Source organism: Tympanuchus pallidicinctus, unplaced genomic scaffold (assembly GCF_026119805.1).
Source record: "Tympanuchus pallidicinctus isolate F22 unplaced genomic scaffold, pur_lepc_1.0 scaffold32, whole genome shotgun sequence".
Lineage (NCBI taxonomy): Eukaryota > Metazoa > Chordata > Aves > Galliformes > Phasianidae > Tympanuchus > Tympanuchus pallidicinctus.
In genome coordinates, this window is record NW_026294750.1 from 2,882,095 (window position 1) to 2,901,306 (window position 19,212).

The 19,212-nt window shown below is 54.8% G+C and overlaps 1 protein-coding gene across 1 annotated transcript; it reads right to left on the minus strand.

Moving 5' to 3' along the window:
• Window positions 1–52: 52 nt before the first annotated feature.
• On the minus strand, window positions 53–18,821 carry MAPKAPK2 (MAPK activated protein kinase 2). The gene is made up of 10 exons (XM_052698258.1): window positions 18,543–18,821; window positions 5,160–5,299; window positions 3,580–3,644; window positions 3,079–3,158; window positions 2,870–2,996; window positions 2,374–2,449; window positions 2,154–2,278; window positions 1,934–2,019; window positions 1,764–1,844; window positions 53–1,445 (listed from the first exon to the last, which is right to left on the minus strand). The coding sequence occupies exons 1-10, from the start codon at window positions 18,804–18,806 to the stop codon at window positions 1,302–1,304; spliced, it is 1,188 nt and encodes a 395-aa protein (XP_052554218.1). The 5' UTR covers window positions 18,807–18,821; the 3' UTR covers window positions 53–1,301.
• Window positions 18,822–19,212: the final 391 nt, after the last annotated feature.

The window sequence follows — 19,212 nt, forward strand, 5'->3', positions numbered from 1 at the left end:
TTGCCAAAGCAGCCACTTGGCCTGGAGCCACGCGAGCAAGGAGAGACTGGGAGACGCAATAAGAGTCTTTAATCCAAAGGACCGAAGAGCAGACCAGGAAGGTTAGTATAAGCCAACAGATGGGAGAAAAAAAAAATATATATATATATATGTATATATATATAAGATAAAAACTGTTTCTTAAAACAAATTAAAATTGCATACAGTGTCTAAAAGATCACCTAAAAACTAAACATGGCCTTAAAAAAACGTTTCTCTTTCTCCCCGAGCACATTAAATGCAGTGAAACGTTGTGACAAATAATAATAATAACTCATGGATTAAAGACTTCAGCGCCACTGTTCTGCTCGGGGATGGGGGCTTTGCTCCCAGCCTCCCCACAGGAGCCACACTGGAGGGCAGCAAGACCCCAGCCCTGCACCACCGCATCCCCTCCTTCCATCACCCGGGGACCCCCAGCACAGCATCACGCGGGTGGGGGAAGGGGGGAAAGCATCCTTGCCCTGCACAGATTGGGAGACCAGGGGGGAACACCCCCAAACCCGGCCCCCCGCCTGCCCTGAGGTCAGAACTGGATGGCACAGGGTGGGGGTGAGCCCCGTACCGACGCACAGCCACGTACGGACAGACAGCAGCACAGACGCACGCGGTGCTTGCGGAGAGCCCTGTGCCTCCCGGCGAGCAGCAAGGCTTCCAAGGCAGGGCAGGCCTCCAAAAATACTTTGTTTCCTCATTTTTTACCTCAAGCATGCTTTAAAAGCAGCAGATTTCCATGCCAGGGAGACAGCACGCCACCCATCAACCCCCCCATGGCTGCTTTCTGCCCAAAGCTTGCCTCAAGCCAGCGCTCCACGCAGGGAGCACACGCTGTCAGGGTTTCAGCTCTACAGTAGTTTTAAAAAATACATATGTTAGATACCCTATAGGAAGGTCACCACAGGAATTTCCATGTCTTTGGAAGGAAGGAAGGAAGAAAAAAAAAAAAAAACCACAATAAAAATAAAAAACAAAAACGTTTCACAAAAGGGAAAAAAATAAAATAAAATCCAATTATCAGCGTCGTTCACCTATAGGACAAAAAAACCCCCCTGGTTGGAGAGCGTGGATCAGATGGGGGGGTATCGCCTGCTCCAGAAAGGTCAGAAATGCAGGTGAGTAGCTAAAAATAACTAGTCTGGTATAAACGTCTGAATTCCATGCGCTTGATATCACAGTCTGCCTCTTTTTGTCTTTTTTTTTTTGTCTTAAAAAAAATATATATATAGTTATTGCTTTCTCAAGGGCCGGCGGTGCAGGCGCCCTCAGTGTGGGAGTGCAGCAGGCTCCGCGGGGTTGGCTTTCTTTCTCCTCTTCATCAGCAAAGGGTTGGAGGAATCCTCGATTTTCTTGATCTTGATTTGTTCGTAGTCCACTCGCATGGTGGCCAACGCGCTCGTCATCTCCTCCTGCAGGGGTGGGCAGAGCACAGCACCCCGTCAGCTCTGCTGTGAGACCCCACAGAGACCCCAAGGGACCCTGCCTGCACACCCCTGCCACCCAGTCTCAATCATAAGGAAATGATAGGATGGGACCAATGGACCTGCAGCTCGTTTTTCCAGCCCACTCCATCCACTGTGATTTGCATCGCAATTTTATACTGAATTGCAGTTCCAATGTGGATCAGCCCAATCTGGGACCTGCCCAGCACGAGGGGAAGGCAGAACCAGGCAGTGCCCGGAGCGCAGAGCTTTTGGAGCAAGAAAATCAATTCAGAAGAGTCTTACCTTCACATCCTCCCATAGATCCTTCTCCTCCTTCAGCACACGGCTGGTGTGCAGCGGGGTCTGGGGCACCTGCATGGATTGCTGCAGGGGGGAGCAGAGTAGCATCAGCAAGGGGTGCCCCAACCCCATCCCATATCCCAGCCCCCATCCCAGCACATCCCACTGCTCACCATGATCCAGGGGTGGTTCATGAACTCCGTTATCGTCATGCGTTGAGTTGGGTCCGTCTTCAGCAGGTTGCGGATCAGCTGCTTCACTGCAAGAAGGGGAGAAGAAGGGGGCACGGGTAGGTCCCAGGGCAGCTCCCCCCCAGCCCCAAAACACCTGCACACAGCCCCCCCAAATGCCCCAACCCAGTTCAAGCCTGCATGGCCCCACAACAGGCTTTACCTTCCTCCGACACTTCCGACCATTCGGGGTTGGGAAACTCATACTGGCCCATGCGGATTCGTTTCTTCATGCCAGGGGAGATGGCGAGGCCATGGTTGGAGTAGAAGGGGGGGTACCCACACAGCCTGCATGGAGCGGGGCAGCATCAGTGTGTGCTCCCAGCAGGAAGCAGCAGGGGATGGGACACCCCACCAGGATGGAGAGGGAACGGCTGACTTACAGAATGTACATGATGACGCCGAGGGACCACATGTCACAGGATTTATCATACTTCTCCGGGCCCAGCACCTCAGGGGCTGAGGGAGAAGAGAGTGAGTTTTGGGGTGCAGACAAAGACCCTCAGGGCAGTGCAGCTCCAGTGCAATGCACAGGGCCAGTGCCACTTTGCAGCATGAGGCTGCAGCACAGGCACAGCGGTGTTGTCCATGCAGTGCCTGTGCCAAGCGTTGCACGCAGCAGTACCATGCATGGAGCAGCTCACCCTGCAAGCACGAGCAAAGCTACACCCTAAAAGCAGCAAACCCCAAAAGCAGCACAAAGCAATCCAGCAAGCGACCGTCCCAAAAAATGCTTCACCATTAGGTGGGTGCAGAGCTGATGGGCTGTGCTGCAGGCAGTAAGCATGGTCCCCCTGAGCTTCCCTCCAGTTCCCACCAAGGAGGGGTCCCCTCACCCTCATCCCTGCAGACTTGAGAGCTCAGCCCCCAGCAGCTTACCCACGTAGTACGGCGTGTAGCACGGAGTGGCCAAGGAGTTGTGTGTGGTGGTTTCTTTAGCAAAGCCAAAGTCAGTGAGTTTTAACACAGCATTGGGCCTTTTGGAGGTGTACAAGAGGTTTTCCGGCTGCGGGAAGACAAGGGACAAGAGGTGAGGGCAGGGCTGGGGACAGCCCCAGCAGTGCTGCAGGGCTCAGCACCGCTCCTACCTTCACATCTCGGTGCGCGATGTTGATCGAATGCAGGTATTGGATGGCTTCCCCAATGCTTTTCATTATCTCCGAGGCCTCTGAAGCAGCAAGGAAACCAATAAAAGCATTTGTAGGTGACTTACAGCAGGCACTGTCCCCTAGGTTACTGTTCAGAACAGGAGTCAAAGCCAAAAGTGCTTCCTCTACCTGAAACCTCCTTCCCCAAGCAGTGATTCTACAGATCATGCATCCCCTAAAAAACCACAACCCCCAGAGTTCATGTTTTATGGATTTGGGGGCAGTGTTTCTGTGCTGGAGTGCAATGGATGCTGTGAAAACATCCCTTAGCTCTGCTCTTGACTGAGCAAGAAGAACTGGGGTTGTAATCAAGGGCTGGGCACCCAAACTTGGCATTCCCCAAATGCAAAATCCTGATACTGATACAAAGGAATGGGACATTCCTACAAGGAGCAAGAAACTGCCCAAGGATTGGATAGAGGTCACTGTGGGGCACCATACCCCGCTCCGTGAAGGCCTGGTCTCCCCTGTCCTGGATCCGGCTGAAGAGCTCCCCACCATCCAAGCTGGAAGAGAAGCAGCAGGGTTAGGGATAGGGAGGCCATGTGAGCAGCCCCAGCTCAAGCAACCTCAGACCTTTTGGTGCCCAGCCAAGAGCTGCATGAGCTCAGCAAAAGATGCACCTCCTCTCCATCCCCACTCTGAGGTTGATGCTTCTAGGCAGCGGTGCTCCAGAAATGAGAGGAGCAGAGGATTCGCATGCGCTGCAGAGATGCCAGGCACGAACGGACGTGGTCTGCCCACCAAGCCACAAAAACACATTTACAGTAAAGACAGCAAAAAGTTCTAATGTGGCGAGAGTACTTCTTGGCCTAGTTTAGCTCACGAGACAACTGCCTCCTTGGTGAGGAAACCCCGTGCTGTGCGAAGCGCTGAGCTCAGGTGGCTGCATAGCAGGGCTCCATGTGCCCGCATGAGAATGGGTGACATTTCCCAAATCCCAACAGGCTGGGTGCAGAGCTGAGCTCTAGCCGTGGATCTGCATGGCATGTTTCACGTTGGCTTGGAGATGGGATGGAGAGAGGCAGGGATGGACTCCAATGCAGCAGAGCAGCTCACAGGTAAGGCTCTGGGAAGGGGCTGGGAAACTGGAATGGCTCCTGGGCCTCGAGGGCTCCCCAAGTGCCCTAAGGAAAGACTCAGCTCCAAGTCAGATCAAGGATAAGATCAGGGATCACTTATCCATGAGAACAGGGATAACAGCACTTCCTGTCTCAGCCTTATCTAATTCAAGCAGAAACAGCTCCTGGCCTTCCTGGTGCAGATAGCATCTCAAGCTGGACATCTTGCAACATGGGCAGCACCAAACCACCCGGGACTATCGCAGATCACGTGGTTATGGTCACACTGCACTGTGCATGGAGCTGCGTCCCAAGCATCCCTTGGACAGGGGGAAGCCACCACAATAGCATCCAGATCCCACTGTCCCCACCTTAAGGACACACTGCCCATCACTCCACCACTCTCCTTCTACGCAGGCAGACATCCCATCCCATCCCAGCCTATTCCACCTGCAGCTCCCAGGTCCTGATATGGTTCTCAGAGCCTCTTCCCATCCCAAAGCTTCTCCGTGCACCCTCTGCCCCCCCAGGCAACCTGCCAGCTTGCCAGAGGTTTTGGCAAGAAAGCTGTATTAAATCACAGCTGCGGTTGGGATGTGGTTTCAATACTTTCCCCTTCATCCCTCCTCCTCCCCATGTTGTATCAAGCAGCCACCCAAAGCAGGCTGGCTCAGCAGCGCTGCCGGCTGTGGTGCTGCTGTCCGCACTGCACCGCTGGGTGCCAGCACCTGGTGCTGAGCCTGGCTTTGCTCGGCCAAAGCGAGTTTGGTTATGACCCATCTGCTGCCAGAACTCAGGCCTGAAGCCTGAGCAAGCTTTCAGAATGACTCAGAGCCAGCGCAGGGCACACGGCACCTTGGAAGTCCGTCCTGAACATCACAGTGCAACACCTCTCACAGCACCAATGTCCCCCAGCGGGACACCTCACCCCTCCCCATCACACAGCCCCAGTGCACTCACCACTCCATGACAATGAGCAGACACTTCCTCCCCTGGTAGAGGTTCTCATAGACATCCATGATGCGGACAATGTGTGCGCACTGCGACGCCCTCCAGTGCAGCTCCACTTCCCTGCGCGCCTTGGGGCAATCCTGCAGCATCTGCAAAGAGGCAGAACTCCGTCAGCTCAGCACCCCGAGGAGCAGAGCAGCAGGCACCGTGCCCAGGCAAGGCAGTCAGGCACCGTGTGAGCAGAGCTCGGTGCCGCATGCAAAGCCTCCATCTCCATCTAGCGGGAGCAGCGCAAAGCCACCACCCTGAGAAGCACCGGGGGGGGGGGTGACAGAGTGCAGTCCGTCCTGTTAACCCTCAGCTGCGCTCCTGATCCAGCGCCAGTGACCCTGGTGGATAGCAAAAGCCAATGAAGAGCAGCTCCAGGGAAGGCAGATGGCCTGGAAGTGCCCCGTTTGCAGCCCTGTGCCCCGCAGGGAGCACTGCAGTACCGCAGCACTCCAGCAGAAGCCAGGCTTGTGCATTACACACATGTAATGCTTGTGTGTTACCCCTCAGCTCCCCCACGAACCCAGGGCTCCTCTGCACCCTTCTCCCCTACATCCTTACATCAGCACCAGCCACTTGTCCTCATCTCCCCCTGTCACACCTGAGACTCCTGCAGCCCAGAACACCAACCAGCACCGCTTCTCACTGTGCAGCTTTGTTAGCATCACATCCCCGTGCGCCACCAAAATCCTCCCCCTCCCCAGGCAGTCACACACTGCCCATCCACAGGCACTGATCCTTGGGGCCAACATCTGCATCCAGCCACCACCTCTGGCCCCACACCTCACTTTCTGCTCATGGTGGGTTCATGCTGCTCAGGGCCCCACACACGGGCAGCTCCAGAGGCCACGAGCCCAAAGCACACGCACCCAAGGAGGGGACAAAGCAGTAGCCAGATGTTCCCCAAATAGCAGCAGCCCTCTAATGAGGCCCTTGCCCTTCCCAAAGACAACTCACAGTTCCCAGGTGCAGGAAGGATTTGCTAGGCTGCCACAGACTATTAATTACCGTGTTCGTCAGGATAAACAACCAGCCTTAATTATTATACTGCTAAATATAGAGCAACAACTGTGCCTGAGTGTATTTCATCTTCCTTCCTGCCTTCAGCAGCTCTGGGGTTGGGTTTGGCAGAGCAAAGCACCCACTGCCCCGACCTCAGGTTGGCACTGGGGGCTCTGGCACCAGGAATAGGGTTGGCCTTAGGAAAAAATCATGCTGTATTTCTACACCTCGCTCCGCAGCATCACAGCCAGTGGGGGAAAGGCTGCTGCATCTCCAGCAGCACACAGCTGGGACCAGGGCCTGGAGAATAGCTTTGTGATCCACAGCTCTGCTCCAACAGCCTGGGTGGGGAGTCAGGAAGTTTAAAGGGGAAAAAAAATAAAATAGTAATTGCACGCTGGGAAAATTGAACAGCAGGAAGCAGACAGAATAATTCTAAGCAAGACAACCAGATGTACAAAAATATACATCCAATTTTTAAAGAGCTTTTCAGGGAGCTTAATTGTATTCCTAACGAGCTCGAGGCAGCCACCTCCATTACCTGTACAGCACAGCCCTGACATTTGCTTTTGTGACATTTGCTTTTGTACTCAGGCACCCACAGGCAAGCAAACAGCTTCCTGATGGCCTCCCAAACACCCTCTGCCATTCAGCTCAGTCAACAGGCCAGCCTCAGTCCAGCTTCCTGCTGGCTATGGGATGGAAGAGCACAGCCAGCCTCGTTAAGGGCATGATTGGGTCTATTTAGGAAATGTTCCTGATGCCACTAAGGGCCAGGCACAGGGAGGTAGGAGGGGAAGGGGGACGCAGAAGGGACATGGTAGTGCCCAAACCATTATAAAAGCATCCTGTATCCCGCTCCCACCATCCCCTGCCCTCCAGCACCCATTGGTGCTGAGCCCTCCAACAAGCTCTGCAGAGCCAACAATAAACCTTCGTGCTTTCCCATTTCAGGTTAAAACACAGCAAGGCACATTCATGGAAAGTGACAAAGATTGGCTTATCCCCATTCCCAGTTACAATCCGAGCCCTGGTTTTCCCAGTTGTAGCTCGGGTCTTTAACCACTGCCCCCACATTCCATGAACACCATCTTAGTGCTCCAAAACAAAGCTATTTTACTGTATTTTGCTGCTCATTCGGGTCACGTGTGCTCTACGTCCAGCATATTTGGGTGTTTGGTAACACTGCCCATGTCCCCATTTTAGCTCTGGTATCCAGGGCACAGCCATATTTATATCTCTTGGCTTGCAAAGAGAAGGCTGCAATGGTAAAGCACTTCATGCTCAAGAGTTAACTGCCCCCAGCCCACTGTGCCAGGCCGGGGCTGCCCAGGTCTTCAGAGCAGCGTCAGACATGAAACTCTGCAGTGACTGAGAGCGCTTGGAGACCCTCAATGTGCTGCAGGGAGGAGGGTGGGAGCCAGGAAGGAAGGAAGGGAGCAGAGCACACACAGAACGTGCTCTGGTTCCTCCCCCCCACACACACAGACAGAGCTGAATCAGCCCCACCACCCCCCATGATGTCTTGTGTGTGAGTCACAGCGGGTGGAAGCAGGGAGCTCCCTGCAGGCACCCAGCAGGGCAGGACCATGCTTTGCTTGGCATCCCACAGCTCAGGGATTTAACAGCAGCCCCGGCCTGCTGCCACAGCCAGATGTATCTTTATTTTTCTGCTCTCCCATCAGCAGTGCTACGCACTTTGCTCTGGCAAAAGAAACAAACAAAACAAAACAAAACAGCTGCCAACACACTTGCCGAGCTCCTGCCCCACCAGGACAGCTCCTACTTCTGTTTGCTGCTTTTAGCAGCACACCATGTAGGACCCTCCAAGCAACAGCTCCACACAGCTGCATCCCAGGCCCCCACCAGCTACAGTCCCCCTCAGAGCAACAGGAGAGCAGGGAGGAAGCCCAGCTTCCTGGGCTCTTTCCTCCTCCCTGCTTACTTTCCCTTTCAAACATCTCCTGCAGCCCCCACGCCTTTGTGGCCACATGTTTTGCTGGCGATGCCAACGTGAGTTGGCAGTTTCGCAAGCGGGCAGAGGATGCAGGATGCCGTGGGAAGAGCTGTGGTGATTGCATGATGCTTTCACAAGGAGCCCTGCAAGAGCAAAGCCAGCAAAATCCCGGAAGGAAGAGCATTGCAAGCATTGAGCAACACCACGGAGCGCAGCTGAGGCTGGTCCCGCTGCAGGGGGACGCCGAGGACCCCCACCCTGCTGCCCCCAACCCAGGGCATCTGCTGAGCCTTTCCTCACCCACAACAGATGTGGCAGCTATTCAGCTTTTCAGGCAGCAACAAAAGGCCATCCGGGCTCACAAAGGCAACGAGCAAAAAGGCTGTGGCTTAACCAGGAGCCACCTGCCAGGGCCTCATGCAGTGGGATGCTGCTGCTCAGCAAGCCTGGCTGCGCTGCAGCAAAATCCAAGTACAACAATTTAATGGTCCCATGCAAGTACTCAGGGCACCAGCACAGCAGGGACAGCAGGATGAGAGCGCAGGGATGGGGCAGCAGAACTCATGGGAGAAGTCAGAGCAGGTAAATGGCAGCACGAGGCAGCCCTGCTGACTCAGAGCCTCGCAGCGACGGCACGCCAACGGCAGGCAGCAGCGCTTAATAGAGACAAATGATGAGTGTCTGCTTCGTGTATGTGAGAAAAACAACACGAGAGGACCGTTCAGTTCCTGGGCTTTGTCTGGGGATGATCCTATTCTCACCACCACCCCGTGCATCAGAAGAAATACTGAATTTTGGTGACTCACTCATTATTCTTCTGTCCTAATGAGACAGTAGGGTTTGCACTGTGTGTTAATACCTTAGCCCAGCCTGCTTCTGCTTCTTCTAACAGAAGCAACATGGACTGACGCTTGAGCAGGGCATAAATCACATAGAGCTGAAAGGACCCCAGAATGCCCCAAATGCTGTTCATCCCTTTCTCAGGTCACCTCCTGCTGGCAATCACTGTGACACCGGGTGAGAAGGACAGACAGGGGACAGCGCTGGCTGGCTTGGGGCCAGACAGAGACCAGCACTGCCATCAGCACCAGGTCTGCACTGCAAAAAGCAAAAGGAAAATGAGAAGTTGGGGAGGGGTGAACAACACCCTCACATAAGCTACACCGAGGCCAGCCGGTGTTTCACACTCAGTCTCCTTATCACCACCTCCTTGCAGAGCCTTTAAGGCTGCTTCCAGCCCTCCCTTCAGATCCCAGCCCTGAAGCCATGTGTCTAATCAGATTTCCTATCAGAGCTGCTGAACTCGTGAATGGAAAAGCACATACATGTCCTTTATGGTAGGAAGTGGTTGATATTTACGGGTGTGTTTAATACAGAAGCAAGCACTGTGTAAACCATTAACTCGGCTCTGACCTACGTACTTTGTACTTCACTCCCCAGGCAGCACGCATGGCCTGAAAATCCACAGCTCCTGCCCACACTGCAGCATCTCAGTGCCACAGCAGGGTGCCAGCTTGAGCCCTGTGTCCATAGGGATCCCCCTAGGCAGACACACTGGTGGCCCCAGCCCTGAGCAAGAACCAGGATCTCAGAGCATCCCTCTGGGTCCCTGATCCCCGCAGCCTCAGAGCAATCCTTCACCTGGCTGCACAGAGAACCCCATATTTACTAATTCAATCTGTTTTTGAGAAGCCTCCTTCTCCCAGATGGGTTGAGAAAAGCCAACAGGATGCAGCGCAGCGCTCCCGAAGCTCCTATCACCATTCAGGGCATCACCAAGGTTTTATTTACGTGCCCTTGAAGCTTGGTGACGCACAGCACGTTTGCATCACTCCGTCCTCTTCACGGTGATTTGTTTAAGAGCATTTTGTACCCTTGGCAGGCTCTGTCAACACCAGCAGTCAGCAAGCACCTCCTGACACCAAGCTCAGGGACACACACCCCAACAACAGCAGCCCGCTCCTCAGAGCCCTGCACCCCAATCACGCATCCCACATCACCCCAGAGGCAATCAGCTCCCCTCTCCATACCCAAAACCAACGTTAGGGATGTGGGAATGCCCCGGGATGAGCTGTGCCCATCCCCTCCCCTCCTCCCCGTCCCCACGTGGTCTGGGTGCTGCCAGGGACACAAGGCTGGCTGCTGCCCTACGTAACCAGCTCCTGCGTTAAGCGGCCGCTGCTGCTATTGAAAGGAGGTTTTGTGTTGTGCAGGGGGAAGGTCGGAACAAGAGCAACACGGAGATTTCATAACAAGCCTTTGTCTGCGCAAGCAGGGGCCCCACGGCTGCCTCCCTGAGCATGCTCCCCCCGGAGCTGTGACCGCCCTCCTCCGCCTTTGTCCTCCGCTCCACACCGTAAAAGCTCTTCGGGCTTTCCCAGAGCTGCTCTGCTCCTCCTCCCGCTGCTTCGGGGATATCCCGCAGCCCTGGCATTCTGCAGGATCCCTAAGATAGTTTGTACAGTGGCACGCTGCAAATGTTTCACAACAAACCCACACGGGTTAAGAGCTGAGCAACCCTCCAACCCAAAGCAATCCATGGGCACGTGGAGCCTTGAGCACCGGAGCAAGAAGCATTACAGAGGAAATCCTGACCTCAAAGGAATGCAATGAGAACAAGCAAGCAGCCCCACTGGCAGCCCCTTAAGCAGCCCTGCTAGCAGCAGGCTGTGCCTCCCTGCAGATCTCCACCATCCCTGCACGTGGCCTTGCAGAGCAACTGGAGCTGAAAGAGGCCTTGGGGCCGCAGCAGCAATGAGGCCAGGAGCCTCCTGCCACCCACGAGCTGTCCCCACGTGTGGGAAGCCCCACCAAGCCCACCCCAGCTCCCAGCCCTCAGCACTTCCAGCTCCCGACCCCCCCTGCAGAGCTCAGTCTCTTTGCACCAGGCATCCTGAGACAATTCCAGCTGAGGGGAAAACACAGTTACGCTTCTATTTTAAAAAGCCCTTTTCGCATCCTGCTGGCACCTCATTAAAGCACTCAGGACACAGCTGCTATTATTAGCTCTCCCAGCACTAGCAGCAGCCCCACGCTGGGCACGGGGAGCGGGAGGGAGGCAGGGAGGTCTGGCAGAGCCAGGACGGGGCTCAGCAGCCCGGTCAGCGCCGTAACCTCGGAATACCTCATCCCGCAAGCATGCATAATTCAGCACAGCGCCGGGACGCACACGCCTCCAAAAGCGCCATCAGAGGAAAAACCTTCTCCCCTCTCACCACGACTGAGAAGGAAATATTGGTGTCTAAAAGCAGCTCCCACGAAGAGGTCCAGCACTGCAGAGCAAGGAGTCAGTAGCTGAGGTTTTATCTGCTTGCATCTTTTAAGTACACAGCGAGAACACGCACACGCTGGGAGGACTTGCTGATCCTTTCACAGATGCTCAGTGTCCCACTGCTAGGCAGTTTTTAGTACTAAGTTGCTTGTTTTGTTACTAAGTACGACAGCCAGTGTTTCGCCTGCTACATTACAATGGGCAGGGGGATGAAAGGATAAAAGCAAAAAAAGCAGGGGCACTTAAAGATGAAAACAAACGAACAAACAAAAACTATCACTGCATTTACTGCCACTGCCCCAGCATCTGGAGAGCTGTCTGGGACCATTCATCCTGACAATCCCCAGCCCCTAAAACCAAACCAAGCTGGTACTGTCAGCTCAACACATTGGTTCACCGTGGACCCACAAGCACAGGGTGAGGGGAAGCAGCTCTTGGGTCCTGCTTTGCACTGATTCCAGAAAGGCCACCTTGTGCCATGGGCGGGGAAGTGTTCTTCCCCCATGATAACACACTGGAAGTTCCATCCCCAAAGCAGAATAAAGAGCATGAATGGGGATACAAGGAAGGAGATGCTAACACAGAATGAGCCACTGTGTCACCAGAGCCAAGCAGCGAGGTGTGGCCAGCTCCCAGATGGGGCAGCCTGGCTGGTGGGAGAGGGCTGCATGTTTACACGGTCAGACAGGAAAGCAGGGAGAGTTCCTGTGCTCTGAACCTCCATCCAAGGGTCAAAGTGAATTTCCCATCAGTCGCAGGGCGGTTGCTCTCTCTCGTGTCCCTGGTGCTGGGAACAGATTTCTCCTTGCAGGGAAACTCACTAAAGAAAAAAAAAAAAGCAAGAATCTTGCAAGCCCCCAAGTTAGCCGGATGAAGGCATTCCCCAGGGAATTTTCAGGCAGGCTCCCCAGATCCTCCTTCCCATGGGCAAAGCACCACACGCTGTGTGCCACAGCTGGAAGCCCACCCCTAGCCCACGGCTCAGGGTGCGCAAACCCCAAAACACCAGCGCCCGGCTCTGATGACTTCCAGGAGACAGCTTGGTTTTAAACTTCCCAGCAAACCCACTCCGACCCAGGGAAAGGCATCCAGCACTGCGGCAGAGCAACTTGTGCAACAGCAGCCCGTGTTTTCTTAGAGATCTGCTCAGACTCATGAGCAGCAATGTTGCGAAATGGCTGGAGAGGAAAAGGGAGATGCAGCAGAGCCTGAGAGAGGAGGCCGATATGGGCTATGATGGTTCCTGCAGCCTGGCTGTGTCAGAAGGGGAAGGGACACGATACCCACAGTGATAAAGACAGCGAGCCCAATCCTGCCCTTCTGCTAATGCACATGGATACAGAAATTATTAAACCTGTTCTTGAATTTCAAGACTGTACACACAACACGGCTATCATTACCACTTAAAATAAAAACAGTCCTGCTACCAGACCAGCCTTCCTCGCCGTTTATTTTTTCTTCCAGCAAGCTGGAGATAACACACATTCTTCCCTGTTGGCTTAGATCTGATTGCACATGCTTTCCCCCAGCCTAGCTGAGGATAAGGCAAGTGGGATGCTGTGCCCATTTCCGAGCAGTGCTGCTTGACCCTGCTTCCTCCCGCACCTATCAGCTCCAGCCGCAATTACTGCGGCTGATGGAACACGCTGCCAAATTTCCAAGCAGTCCCAGCTCCAGCTCTTTCCCTGAAAACACACATTTGGCATGGAGTCCAAGGAGCCTTTCAAGAGGCTACACGAGCTCTACACCATGTTTCAGAGCTAGAGGACACGGGCGAGGAAAGTGGACTGAGAACTGCTCATTTTTGCAGAGTCAGAGCAGAGGATGCTCCACATCTGCCCCACGAGAACCCAGAGATGGCGCTGCCTGAAAAGCACTGGAGGTCTCAGCCCCTCAGCAAAGCCCTGACCCACTGCTGTGCAGCTTTTGTCCGCTCCAGAATGAAAGGCACATGGCAATGACAGCCCAAACTCACGCACACTGCCATCCTAAGGACAGGAGAGCCGAAAGGGCTGAACTCATCAAGAGAGCCCAGAGAGCTGCCTGCAGGCAGGGGCACACAGTGAGAGGCAGCAAATGTGATTATGATGGAGAAAACAAGCCCGTCCTTCCAACGATCCCAAACTGGGATAGCTTATGGGAACTGAACTGCAGAGTGCCTGCCTGGCTGGACACCCCAGGAACATTCAGATCTGAGACTGTATTTTGAACTTTATCTCTAGTTTAGACTGCAGCTTGCTGGGTGCCCGGGCGCATAATCACATGCATCCCTGATGCCAACAGCTTAAATAATCTCATTACATATGACGGCAAACACCGCAACGGTCGCAGGCTGTTTGAGCCAACTTGCTCACCTGCCCTTTCCTCTGGGAGAGTTTCCTTTGTCACAGCAAAGCCACGCACCAACACGATGCACTAATTCATGGAAAGATGACGCCGTCCTCCCCAGCAGCATCAGGCTCGAGGCTGAGCCGTGGCCGGGCTCCACGTGCTCCCAGCACAGCATACAAGGTTGCTGGAGCTCTCTGGGTTCAGCCTTGCTCCCTGCACGCAGGGTGCTCACTGCAAAGGAGCAATGCCAGCTGCCCAGAGGTGATGATCAGGATGCACAGAAGCCCAGATCGTGCTGAAGCCCCATCCCAGGACACCCACCTGGACCAGCCTGGGCTTCCAGCGGGTTTATTAAGGAAAAGAAATCAAATAAATCAGGTAGCGCTGTGTCCGTGGGGCTGGTGAAAGGACTGCCTTGATCCTCATGGACCCACACCCTCAGACTCTCCTTACCCAACCTGCGGGCTCAAACGGGTCCTGCCCACCCCACAGCTGGGAGAGGAGCCCAGCAGCACCCCACGCCACGGCAGGGGGAGCACAAGCCTGAGAGGCCCCAGGGGCAGCCCCAGAGCAGCCAGCCCGGCGCAGGGGAGGGGAGGCAGCGCGTTATTCTTGGAAACCAGGAGGTGAGCTCATGCTGCCTGAATGCTGCAACTTGAGGCCAGGCATGCTGGGCTGGGAGAGGGGCCTGACTGCAGCCTGCAAGGCTTACGTGGGTCTGGGGCCTCCAGGGAGCACAGCACGCAGGTTCCTTCCACCCATAACATCAGCACAGAGCAAGCCCCTACATCCCCCCATGCTTCCTCAGCTAGAGTTCTCTTGGAGCTCTCCTGTCCTGTCCAGCCAAGGCATGAGGACCCTGGGCTGATCTAGATGTCATCTGTGCGCCTGGGGCCAGGGCAAACCCCTGTAAACCCCCACCTCCCAGCCTGCGAGCATAGGAAGCATTGATCTCCTTTACAAGCCCCTGGGGCTGAAGGCATTCAGTCATTAAGAGAAAGGGCCCTATCATTTCCTGAGCATTTGCCAAAGCAAAAGTCAGCCCCCGGCTCCCAGGCTGTTATCAGTTTATCTGTGTTGTCAATATGACTGTTCGGAACATGTAATGTAATCTGAAGGGATTATGGCTGATCATAAATTGTTTAAACAAACTCAAAACCCAACTCAGTGAACTCTTTTGGTCAATGAGATAATAAACCACTGTGTTGGGAAAGCCCCAGCGATGTCACGATACTTTCCAAGGCTTTAAAACTATGATTTGCACAAAAAGCCACAGCGAAGACGTTTCTGGTTACATAAAATACATGGCAGAGCTCACAAAAATCCCTCCACTGACACAGGAGCAGAAGTACAGCAGACAGAACGTGTGTTCTGTTCCCCTGGAGCAAAAGTCCACGATATTCACACACTCCATCACTTCGAGGGTATTTTTCCAGCTGGCTTATATGAAGGATAAAGCACATGAGCTCAAATGAAGCTGGAGAAAGCCATATGAAATAGGGTGCTCTAAGTGTCTTCATACAACACCTCAGCCATGACGGCTGACCACAAGCCCACCAGCTCCACAAACACCCCTAGCACTGTGCAGACAAAGCTACAATACAGCCTGCCCTACTTCCAGGACAGGCAGCTCAGAAGAATAATGAACCACAGAAGTGCTGGGCTCCTTCCTCCATCAGAGGAACCATCGCTCCCCTTATCTGATGAGACTGAGTGAGGCCGAGACTGTTTCGCAAACATGCCCTGAAGCACTGAGGATGCTCCAAAACCCATCTGTGAGAGGGGACAGCCCTGCAGGCAGCCTGAGGTTCTCCCACCTGAAGGAAGAGGCGAAGATTCCCTACTCTGAAATTTGGGTGAGGAGTACCCATGGTTTATTTTAAAGGAAAACTGTCCCATCAATGACACACAGCCAAGAAACAAAGCCATCACCTACTCTACTTGGCCCATTCTCCAGTCTGGGTTGCCTGCCACTTCCCTGCCACACGCTGAATTCAGACAGCGACCTCCCTCCTGCCCCTTGCCTAAAGATGAGCTAAAAGCAGAATTTGCAGCTCGCAGCCCCGTGCCACCATCACAGCCTGCATCACACAACGCCAGCAGCCTGACCACAGCCAAGTCTGGTCAGCAGTGACCTACATACAGAAACTTTCACAGAGGTTACAAGCCTAATTTTGCTTAATAATAAACGGCACCAAGCTAAAAGGAAGAAACGGGTAAGAAGCCACTCAAAGCTCGCGTTTCAGCTCCATCCATCACTTCACATTCCCACGCTGCTCAGCATCCAGGAGTAAAGCACTGTGCACCCAACAGGGTCCCAGCAGCTGCAGGCTGAGATCAGCAGCTCAGGTGCATCTTTGACCCTGCACGTGAAATCCTGAGTGCTTTAGGTCCTTCTTGCTGCTGAAAAATAGAACTGAGGGCAGGAAGCTAGTGAAATAAACAACAACGATCAAGAAGACGAGTAAAGGAATAGCTCCACGTTTTACCTAAGCACAGTGCAGCAAATAAAACTACCATCCATTAACTCACACACAGCACTGTTTCACTTAATGATGCATCTCTGCCACGGACCATTGCACTGGAAGAAAATTGGCTGTAACGTTCTCATTGCTGCTGGAACGCTGAGTCTGAGCTCAAACTCTCCGCAAGCACTGAAAAGTGCTCTTAAGCAAACTGACCCTCAGCAAAATGCTGGTTTCAACGCATCTCTCCGTTTAGGTTTAGCAACATAATAGCTGCTCCTGACCCAAGAGGAAGCACGATGTAACCATAAGACACCATTAACACTAAGGAGACACAAAATTGTTTCCCTCCAGCGGAGGACTGCATTAATGTAGGAGATCTTGGAACAGAAAATGTGAAGAGAAACTGTTCCGAATGGAAAGGTTTGCTGCACCACCAGAGCAGGCGGCACAAAGAGATTTCAGCTGTGGCTTCTGGCTACTGGCCATCAGAATTCTTTTAAGCATCATCTGAAACATGACGACTCAATGCAATCACTTCTGTGCATCCTGCTTTAGGTCATCATTCCACACTGATGCAGCCCATGAGTAATTCCAATCTAAATACCTCTGCAGGTCCCCAGCAGAGACATCATCCCGACTGCGGAACAAGGGATGGATGAAGTCAGCTCCCATCGCATCCCAGGCTGTCACCCCACAGGTCTGTGCTCATAAGGCAGCTTGTCTGGGATCCCAAACCCCCCACAGAACAGTTTTTAAGGGGCTGGAAGGAATTGCTTACAGCAGCAGCCGTGCTGCTCTTTGAAAAGCCAGAGAGCTCAGCTGAACACTCCTCTCTGCATCAGGGAAGTGCAAAGAGGCCAGGACAGGGGACAGAGGGCAGAAGACCAGCAACTTTCCAAAGCAGAGACCTTGGAGCATCACCCTCCAAGAGCTGCTCAGGCATTCTGACTTCTAACACAAAGTCCTGCTCTGCAAGATGCTTTTCGATACAGCACCCAGCGTTAAGTCCTGACAGCTGCTGCACTGTGCTCTGATAGCAGTGGGAGCACAGTGCAGCCCCAACCATTCCAGAAGGAGCCCTGGTGTCACCCAGCCCCGCACCGCCGCTCCATCCTTCCCCTTTCAGCACTGCAAAAGGGAAGTGCCGGATCCACGCTTTATAGGGTTGAGTCAACTGTAGAAGCAGCGAAGAGCGCATCTGTCAAAACAGCAGAGGATTCTGCTGATTTCCACCCAAACGAACTGCCAACACGTGTCACCCTGCAGCGTGACGGGCTGCGGCGAATGGAAACCGCCTGCTTTTTGGGGAGGAAAAGTCCAACTTTCATCACCCTGTTCAACAAGGCTCCCCTTCGCCACACGCTTTCCGCACCATCCTGTCCCCACGTACCTTAGCAGTGCCACTTGCACCTCCAGAGCCCACCTGTTCATTCATTCACACTGGCAAACCCTGAGAGCAACAGAGAGGCAACTCTACAAACAAGAGGCGGGGGTTACAGATCCAGACCGTTATCTGTTCAGCCTTCACCATCCTCAGGGTAACAGCCAGGTTCTGAACAGCTCCTGCGTGAGCGAAAGCTGCAGCTCTGCTGGGAACACAGTGCTCCCAGGCTGCCTGCACCCGCATCACCCAGCTCCAATCTCCACAAACTTCCCCTCTTCTCTCTCCAGCAGGGAGACACGCTGCTGCCTTCCTTCCCTCAACAAGTGATTTCAAAACAAGGAAACCTCCGGATCACCGAAATGCCTGTCTGTAAGATCCACAGCTAAACAGGGGATGCTAAGGAGCAAGTTACGCACAATGGATGAGCAGAGTAACACGGAAATGTTCTGTTGCTGCTCGCAGTTACGCGCTGATTCATGGAGCCTGGGAGACCTGTGGGCACCGATGGAGCTCTGCGCAGGGACCCCAGGTCAGTCTGCCATCCGAACACCGGGGCAAACAAACTCACCAGACAAATCCCACAAGGATTTGTGCTCCTAAGGCAGCACAAGCAGATGTTATTCGCTTTGTTTGTATTAGAAAGCCATAAAGCTACATCCCGCCGCTGTTAATAGAAAGCAACTCGGCCGGACGGGCAGCAGGGCAGGGAGGCAGAGCTCCCATTGTCCGGGCCGCCCGCAGCTCGAACGCCCGCTCGGCAGAACCGGTTCCCGAGTTTCGCTGCCCGTGTCCCCGCTCACAGGGCAGCGTGGAGCCGCCGGGAGGAGCGGGGCTCGGGGCGGAGCGAACCTCCCGCACCGCCCGGGGACCCGGAGGAGCCCGACCTGGGAGCCCCGGGGGCAAGAGAGGTGCGGAGAGCCACGGCGCGCACCTTTAGGGCGAACTTCTCCCCGCTCTTCTTGCTGAAGATCTCCAAAACTTTCCCGTTGATGCCGAGCCCCAACACTTGCGTGGTGACCTTGTAGTCGTCCGTGATGGCATTCTTCCGGATCTGCAGGCCGCCCTTCACGGGGAACGGTGGAAACTGAGGCGGCGGCGGCGGTCCGTGGGGAGCTGCGGGAGGCGGGGGCGGCGGCGGCTGCGGCGGCGGAGGGCTGGGAAAGCCGGCGGGCGGCGGCGGCGCCCCGGAAAGCATGGCGGGAGGCGGCGGCGGCGGCGGGAGGGCCGCGGGGTGCGGGAGGGCTCCGAGCCGAGCGGGCGGGCGCAGGGAGCGGGGCACGGGGAGGGGAGAAGCGCCGCCGCCGCCGCCGCCCCCCGCCGGTGCGCCCCGGCCCCGAACGCGGAGACGGGAAGAGGAAGGCTCCGGTGAGGCCGGCTCCTCCTCCTCCTCCTCCCGGCGCGGCTCGGCTCTGATGTCAGCGCCTCGCCGCGGCCGGGCACGGCCGACGGGGGAGGGACGGGGCGGGGATGGGCTGCGCTCGGCGGGGCGGGGGAAGCGAACGCACGGCCCGGCCCCGCAGGGAGAAGCGGAGCGGGGGTGGTAGGAAGGGGTCGATGGCCGTCGAGTGCCCTCCCTGCCGGTAACTCTTATCTGGAAGTAG